Source organism: Musa acuminata, chromosome BXJ2-6 (assembly GCF_036884655.1).
Source record: "Musa acuminata AAA Group cultivar baxijiao chromosome BXJ2-6, Cavendish_Baxijiao_AAA, whole genome shotgun sequence".
Classification (NCBI taxonomy): Eukaryota; Viridiplantae; Streptophyta; class Magnoliopsida; order Zingiberales; family Musaceae; genus Musa; species Musa acuminata.
The window spans coordinates 21,722,220-21,731,253 of NC_088343.1; the positions used below are offsets into that span (position 1 = coordinate 21,722,220).

Below are 9,034 nucleotides of genomic sequence, written 5' to 3' on the forward strand. Positions count from 1 at the left end.
ATTACAGCATCTATATAGATGAGTGTGCAATATTAAATAAACATTGCAGTTATATTGTTAGTCTGCATATTCAAATCTCAGTATCTGGTAAAAGCTTTGTTCTTTCCATCCACTCTTTTATACCAAAGCTATATGGGAAGACTTCCAGTCCAAAATAAAGACAGCAAAAGGAATGCAACCAACAATAATGATTTTAATGAGTTCCATGAAGAGGAAGAGTACCAAAAATTTTTGCCTGCTTCTTAAACCATCATTGAATCAAGATAAATAGAAATTTCCCTTCAGTGTTTTTCATGCAGCCAGTTCCTACATAGTATTTCTTTCAAGTTAATGGCATGAGGAAAATGACCCATGGATATTTGAGGGTCACGTTAGCGCCAGACCAACACTTGGGCAGCACCTAGAGAGCCCTGTGTCAACCTCCAGTCAACATTTAAGGGTGTGACCAGTCGGTACATGTCATTGACAATAGTGTCCGTCCTTCACATACAGATAATGCTCGACCATTTGGCGAAACTACATACGACAAAGTAACTACCCACTAAATGCAAGGGGTTACACATTGCGAATATAGAAGCCCCTTGAGTACTTTGCTTACACTCTCTGAAAGACAATACAAGATTTACCTATTGGACTTGATCATTCTCTAACTTGAGCATCGAAGGGGCATTGTCGGTATGCCCCCAACCTTAGTTCTATAGGTCAAGCAATTGAATCCTCAACCATCCTCGACACTAAATGGACTCATCTCTGATCAATCCGACACCACTCTTGTGAGAAAGGCGATCCTCGACGATAATTGGACTTGTCTCCAATCAATCCAACACCATTCTTGTGACATTTGCTGATGATGTGGAGAACCAAATCAATATTAATAGCTGATGAAGCAGAAAATTTTACTTGTCTTAGACCTCAACAAGATATTATTCTCTAAGCCTACCTAAGTCAGATCTTATTTCCAACAGAAAGAACATTTCGTGTCACAGACAAAACATCAAACACCCACATTATCTTCTAATTTAGCACTAATACAGTTCCAATGCCAATTTGACAAAACAACAGAAAGAATGCACATTGTCCATGGGGGCTTGAAAAAGTACCATGACAATCACAAAATAGTTGAGGTCTTTGCTGCCTAAAGAAATTGATGCAAACATTCTTTTACATGAGATATAAGTCATTGGACTTGTATTTGCAGTTTAGCATAGACATGAGTGATCATATAAGTGACAGTTGCCTGCATCAATTTACATTAGATCTCAGCCCGCAATCAAATTTGGTTATTAAACATCAAAGCAAGAGGTTGGATGTTTTTCATTAATATTACATATGCATTAAAGGTAGAATGACAACTTGACATACATCACAGCAAGCATTCACAGAACAAGTATTCCCAAAATAAGACTACCTCTTACTGGTAATATGGACAAGGAGCATTATCATTGATTAGATACAGCTTGCTTATCCAAACGAATATATGATCCGTTCCTTTTCCATTTCCTGAAGCAACCAGCATACAACATCAGAATTTGAGACAAGTGTACGAATGGATTCAATCAGGTTATAATTTCCTCAGTTTCTGTCACTACAAAGACACATTTACGACAACAAAGATAAAACAAGTCAGAGAAATAGCATCTGAAATTCATTTATGATGATTAAATCAAATAGGCACCATTAATGCACTAATGACATAATGTCATATGTTTTAACAAAAATGAGAGCTAAGCAAAAAAATGAATACCATTTTATAGCCTTTCAGGCAACCAGTCCTGTGTACTTCATGCATTTTGGTAATGATGCAACTTGTACAACAAAACCTTTCCACCAGCATTTCCTACTGTCATAAACCCTCCACCTGGGCTAAAATCAAGACACCGTGGGTACTGCACGCTAAATCTGGGAGGGGGATAGTTTGAGAAGACATTAAATGATGGGATATGCACCAGCTTTAGACCATTCTTCTTCATTCTTGAGCTGATAGCCAAAATCTGAGCATCAGGGTTGAACTTTATATGATCAACCATTGTGGTTAAATTTTCAATTGTCTTTAATGGCTTTCGCTTACCACCAAGAAACTCCTCCCTTTTATAGACATTAACAATGCCACTACTAGACCCTGCTGCAAACAAGGAACTGTCAGGTGAAGCACAAAGAGCATATCCAGTTATGCTACCTTCATCAACAGCCTTATGAATGCATTTCCTTGTTCTAAGGTCCCAGTGATAAACATGCCCATCACCACCAGTACTCAGTAGCTGATGCCCACCATCAGCAAAGGCCAAAGATCGGGCACTTCCATTCATCTTAAGAGTCCCAATCAGCTCCTTTGTTCGTGATGAAACTAGAAGGATGTAGCCTTCATTGCCAATGAATGCGATGGTGCTTGAATCCGGAGAAACCTCAAAAACCTCCAGGCTTTTCTCCTCTCTACCTGTCAAGGGACCTATCTTACTCACAGATGCTTTGACTAAATCAAAACTATAAAAGAACTTCCTCCGGCCAGCAATTATAACCTCTGTACCATCAGGCAAAAAGGATGCCTTATGTACCGGGCAGTCTTCCATGAATATGCTCTGAATCTTGGGATTACGCTTTCCATCAACTTGGAAAAATCTCAATCGCCTATCGAATCCAGCAGTCAGCAGCAACTGACCATTTCTGTGAAACTGGACCGAGTTAATTGGACCATGAGAAGGTTCTTCAGCATTAGCATCCACCAGCCTTGAGTACTCCAACAATCCAGGCAAAAGTTTGGTACCGCCCTTTATGACAAGCTCATCATTGCCCCGAAGAATATCATCACCCTCAGCACCATCAAAGCCACGAGCAATGGTGAGATCACTTTCATCATCAGACTCATCCTCAGAAATGCCACGGCGAGCATACTTCCGATCAACATTTGCCCATTCTGTTCCTGGGTTTAACTTAGCATGCTGAGCACGCAATCGAACAACATAGTCTGCACCTGAGATCACATGCTCGTCAGCCTCCTTCCTCAGCTTCCTCAACCTATTAACACGGACTATGTCAACCTCTGTCCTTTCTTCCTCCTCGTCAACCCAGACGGGCTTCCGCTCTTCACTGAGGTCTTCTTTGCCCATAGCGCACAAGTCGTTTTCAAACACAACCATCTCATTGCTCGTAGACCTATCCATGAAGAACAAAGGGGCATCCTTGGCCACCTGCTCTTGGCCATCGTCATCTCCGTAAGTGTCCTTGTCGAATTCAATGGGAGTGTAAAGGTTGCCAAACAAGAAGCCCTCAAGCCTCTTCATCTCCTCCTGTTCAGTTTTGCGTGCTTTTTGCTTTGACGAATCATCAGAATTGCTCCTCCTCCTCTTCTTCGATTTTTTCAACTTGAGTTCATCAACTGGCTCTACTTCTTCATCAGCATGTGCAATCGGAGACACATCAGCTATTTCTCTATCAAGTTTCTTGTCCCTTTGTTGTTTAAGAACAGCGTTTTGGGAAATTAAGCTCATTTTAACTGCAAAAACTGCAATATTAATAGAAAATTAAAGCAAAAAAAGGGATGTGAACACAATTGAAAAAGGGAAACCCAGGGCAAAAAGTTTAAGCACAATTAAACGTGAAAAAAAGCTTTTTTCTACGAAACAGGTTGCATCGCATTGCAATACTTCGCAAGTGTCTGGTTTGCTGTTCCCTTTTTCTATTTCTTTTCCTATATTACCTCTCTTCTCGTGACCTCTAAGGTTCTAACAGAGGCGGTGCCGCTGGTGGCTGCGGCCCGAGGGCGGTGGTGCAACCGATGGCGCTGGTGTCACGCACTGTCGAGAAGCCGAGGTAGAATCAAGGTGAAGAAAGAGAAAATATGGCGAGGCTCGGCGGCAAAGAGTAGCAGGACGCGGGACCGGCCAGGCTACGCGGCAGAGCAACCGGTAGGGGAAAGTAGAGAAGAGCTGGGTGAGAAAGAAGTGTGACCACGCCGAGGGTGCGGCAGCGGGGCAGCAGGAGGGGCGGCGGGTTTCGGGAGTCTTAGGGCAGAGACGACGGTATGTAAATCGCGCCTCGTTCGCAGGTTTTATGTAATTTTGTCGTTACCAAAATTTCTCAAGTACCCCTACGAATTCCATAATCTTTCGTCTCGTCCCAACTTAAAAGTGTTTCAAGTCTGGAAAGATGACGTATTTTTAGTCTTTTTATTCTCGCCATTGGGTTGGACCCATCGAAGGCACCAAATGGATCGGTCCGACCCTCGCTATATCATTGAATTCTCTCATTCCTTTGCTTTCTCGACTCTGTTCTCGTCGAAAACCTCACGCACTTCAGCCATTACGAAATCTCCTCGTATGTCTCTTAACCCTTAGACCTACCTATGAAGCATTCAACGAAATTCTCAGGAGTATCTGTTCACTTTTTAACATTTATTATCGTCGAAATCTCCGACTTCCTCTCGAACATTTATTATCGTCGCAACATCTTGCATGTCCCCATCATCGATGAACCCTTTAGTTCATCCCTTACCCCTCCGTTGTAACTTTGACGGAATCTGTTCACTGTCCATATTAAAAGGAATATGAATACGGTTTTGCCACTGCCCAAATCTTTTGTCAACTAATTTATATTCGCTTTCCCATTCTCTTTGCTGCACTTTAACATCTGAATATATAAACCATCTTGTATTATATCCTCTTAAAATTACTATCCTACTTATGTTTAAATACAAATGGGGAGATCATGAGTTTGTGGTCATACTATTAAATTATGTAAGAAATATTAGGGTTATGAATGGATTGGTTTCGGTTATCGAAAAAAAAAAATCTAATTATGGTATAAATTCTTAGAAGATGATCGAGGGATATGAGGTCATGAGATGAACCATCTTAATTACTTATCCTAGACATTCTGTTCTTGCTTATAAATAGACAATACCTCATAGGGATCATACACATGATGTGTAAATAATTGAATATACGGATACACAGATGAATGGATATATGACATTATTAGAAGATTATAAATCTTCTCCGGTCTCCCTTTAGTCATATGAACCACTCAATAAGATATTATAGATCTTCTATCATATCCCTTTTATCCCTAAATTCATCGTCATAGTAATCCAGTGACACTATAGCTCTCGGATTCAATGATAGTGTACTCGTAAATCAGATAAAAACTTTTTGAGTAGCATAAAAAAGATACGTATCGTAAATTTAGATTTATTATTATTTTATTTCAGATTTTAGCATAAAAATCTTTTGCATAATAATAGTATATCATGATTTTTATGTATATAATTAGTATCAGAGTCATGGTTATGAAATTAAATACTTTAGATCTATTTGTTAGCACATTTTACTTACGAAATGGTGTTAGTTGGTTTTTATTTATAATGCATGAACGATTTATTGGAATTATCGATATATTTTTTTTATTTAGTCTATCTAATCGCTTACTTATAGGCAATGTAAGATTTCTCGTACTTAATGGATAGACTATTGTCCATAGCTTGCATTCGGTATAAATTGAACAAAAATAAAAAAATTATTTTTTTAAAGTACTCTATTAACTAAAAATGGTTCATTTAATGATCTACAAATATAAAAAATAATCATTTATAGATTCAATATATATATTTTCAAGGTATCACGAAAATTTAGGGGAAAAAAATTAATTTCAGCTTGAATTGGGAAAAAAATATGTAAATAAAAAAATTTCAGCTTTTAAGATTAAAAAAACTGAAAATATGTTTTTTAAAGGTCAAAAAATAAAAACAATACTTGTTTTGAGCTATATGGTCAATGACAATGATTCATAGAAATTAAAAAGATTTTTGAGAAAAAATTTAGTTACATTGATTTTGAATGGAGTTATACTATTTTTAAACAAGACCCAAAAAAATAATATAAACCTATTCAAAATTAGTTCAACTGGAATTAACTTTTATACTTTGGGCCCAAACTTTTAAAATATCTTGAAAATAATTTGTGTGTGTGCCTAAATGACCTTTTCTTTTATTTTTATATTATTTAATACATTAATCTCGATAAATTCAGCCATAAATAGGCTGAATTATTTTAAAATTTCTATTTATATAATATTTTGAAGGTTCAAGGTGATTTTGTGTCATATAATCTCTAATATAATCAGAGATTCATTTAACAAGTTTTGTGTCAGGACTCTAGCTTGGAGAGTCATAATTGAGAGGGACATTCATGTAAAAATGTTAGGACTCTAGCTAGGAGAGTCCTAATTGTGAGGGGCATTCATGTAGGAGGTTTTTTCTTAGAGAAGAATTAGGAGTTGTAAGGGAATAGGAGTCTTGAGTAGGAGTCCTATTAGGAGTTGGTTAGAAGTAAGAGTCTTAAGTAGGAGTCCTATTAGGAGTTAGGGTTTAGAAGCTCTATAAATAGCCATGTATTCCTTCTCTTTTCTTAAGCAATAGATGAATCTTTTCTGCAGCCTTTGAGCAGCAACTTGGAGGGAGGAACCCCTATAGAGTTCCAAGGAGGCCGATCCCCTAAAGAGATCAACCCCAAGTTTAGAATCTGTAAGGGTTCTAACACCTGGTATCAGAGCAGCATTCTTGGCGTCTCGCTGCCCTTCCACAGCCATCCATCAACCCTCTACAACCATCCAAAGCAATTCCCACAATTGCTTAAAAGATCGTCACCGAATTCCGTCATCATCTCCACCACCACGGATCATCCTTTGATCTCCCCGTGAATTGCAACAGGTTCTGGTTTCCTACCTTACTGCTGCTGCAATTTAGTTATCCTTATTCGAAAATCCAAAAAAAAAAAAAAATCGTTCCTATTTTACTGCATAAACTTTTCGTCACAAAGTTTTCATCTCTACGACGAAAGATACATTGCAGAATTCCAACCGCATAGCACCATCTGTTTGATCTTGCTACTGTGCTTTTTCTATCCAAATTTCTACGAAATTTTTATGACATCTTTGACACTTCCTAATAGTAGATTTCCCTTTGGTTTCATCGAAAAATTCTCAATATAAACTACTGATCTTTTATGTCCAATCTGTTGCACTTGAAAATCTATGCTGTAGAAAATTTCAGCTGCATATCGTTGCCTTAACCCATCTATTTGCAATCTTTTTTGAATGAAATTTCTTATACACTTCATAGATCATCTTGGCTTCCATCTAAGATTGATCTATTAAGAAATTCATCTCTAAAAATGATTTTATGTTGCTACAAATTTTCATCGTAACCCGCTGAAATTTTTCGACGATAATTCTGCAATTGCAACTTACACCAATTTCCTTGCTGTTATACTGCAGAAATTTTCTTGATTAAATTAGATATCCTTGCTGTCATATAAACTGTGATTTTGCTATCAATTCCCTCCTCAATTCTCTCAAGTTTTTGGTGGAAATTACGTCGAGAAACTGTTATTTCTTCGACGACAATTCTACTCATACAAGACAGCACATACTTGCTGCAACTTCCACGGATTTCTGTCAAACCTTTGCTACCATCTACCATAGATCCAAAACTTTCAACCACAGCCCTAAAACTCTACTAAACCACACCCTCAAACTGCACCCAAAACTGCCACAAAACAAGCCTAAATCGTAGCCTACATCCACCAATCCACCAACCCTTTTGACCATCACTTCTCTCAACCTATACATGCCTTTAACCTAACAACAAAAGAGAGATCTTAACATCATAGATTTGGAGGCATATATTATGGCATCTAAGGAGGTAATCAATGCTAAATTCGAAGCCTTGGAGGCGCGAATGGAGGATAAGATTCGGATGCTCTTTACCGAACTCAGATTGGGCCGACCACTAAGCCCGAAGAAATCACATCAAGGAGAGAGCTTTGCCCAATCACACCAACCCCAAAGATATGACTTCCAAGAGAGGAGAAGCTCTATGACCAACCCCAACTATCCATGCATGAGAGTGGACTTTCCTAGATGGGAAGAAGGAGACCCGATTGGTTGGATCTCGCGCGCGGAGCGATATTTTCGGTACCACAAAACCGCGGATGTATCTATGGTGAAAATTGCAGCTATACATCTTGAAGGGGATGCTATACAGTGGTTTGACTGGTTTGAACATACTTATGGAGTCCTTTCATGGCGACAATTCAAAGAAGGACTGCTGATTCGCTTCAGACCAACCGATTACGAGAATATTGACGAACAACTAGCAAAGATCCAACAAACCTCCACCATTCAGGAGTACCAAACTTGGTTTGAAAGGTTATCTAATCAAACTCATGATTGGTCTCAAAAACAGCTATTGTGGACCTTCATTGAGGGCTTGAAGCCGGAGATCCGAGGAGAAGTTAAAGCGCGACAACCGTATACGCTTATGGCAGCCATCTCTTTCGCACGACATCAAGAGGAGCAATTGAACCATGAAGCTCGAAGGACTAGGGTCTCTCCTCAACCAGCAATATCGAAGCTCTTAGCCCCCCCTACTGTCGACCAAGTCCCTACACTAAAGAGGTTAACAAGAGAAGAGCTTCGGGAGCGATATGCGAAGGGGTTATGTTGGCATTGTGACGAGCCGTGGAGCCGTGAGCATCGCTGTAGTAAAGGGGGACTTCTTATGATTGAACCGATAGAAGAAGAGGTCATTGAACATCCAAAAGAGAGCCTTGAACATGAAGAAGAAGATGCAGAAGAAGAGCCACAACCGACCGAAGTTATGGTACATACACTAGCTAGCTACTCAAACCCGCAAACGATGAAAATTGGAGGCCTTCTCAAACAACAACCAATCACTGTTCTCATCGACACGGGCAGTACTACTAACTTCCTAAATAGTAAGCTTGCTGTTCGGATATCATTACCTATCGAGAATCGCTGCAGGTTTGATGTTAAGGTCACCGACGGACGGATTTTGAATTGTGATCATAGGCGCTTGTAGGAGAAACTATTGCTGCAGGACCAAGAGATAATTGCAGATTTCTTCCTTCTCTCTCTTAACAATCATGAGGCCATGCTCAGAATTAAATGGTTAACGACATTAGGTGATATTTCTTGGAATTTTATGAAACTAATTATGAAATTTTACAGTAAGGAGAAACAG

The 9,034-nt window shown here is 38.9% G+C and overlaps 1 protein-coding gene across 4 annotated transcripts; it reads right to left on the minus strand.

Annotated features, from left to right (window-relative positions):
- Positions 1-1,229: 1,229 nt before the first annotated feature.
- LOC135615208 (U3 small nucleolar RNA-associated protein 18 homolog) lies at positions 1,230-4,029 on the minus strand. 4 transcript variants are annotated; one of them, XM_065113400.1, is made up of 3 exons: positions 3,695-4,029; positions 1,745-3,490; positions 1,230-1,585 (listed from the first exon to the last, which is right to left on the minus strand). In XM_065113400.1, the coding sequence occupies exon 2, from the start codon at positions 3,483-3,485 to the stop codon at positions 1,782-1,784; it is 1,704 nt and encodes a 567-aa protein (XP_064969472.1). In that variant the 5' UTR covers positions 3,486-3,490; positions 3,695-4,029; the 3' UTR covers positions 1,230-1,585; positions 1,745-1,781. The 4 variants fall into 4 exon arrangements, with proteins under 4 accessions (XP_064969472.1, XP_064969469.1, XP_064969471.1 ...); XM_065113397.1 differs by having other exon boundaries at positions 1,745-3,499; XM_065113399.1 differs by having other exon boundaries at positions 1,231-1,500; positions 1,745-3,499.
- Positions 4,030-9,034: the final 5,005 nt, after the last annotated feature.

What these genes read in the sequence shown, in the direction of transcription:
- LOC135615208 (XM_065113400.1), bottom strand. Translation starts at nt 3,485, where the DNA reads ATGAGCTTAATTTCCCAAAACGCTGTTCTTAAACAACAAAGGGACAAG.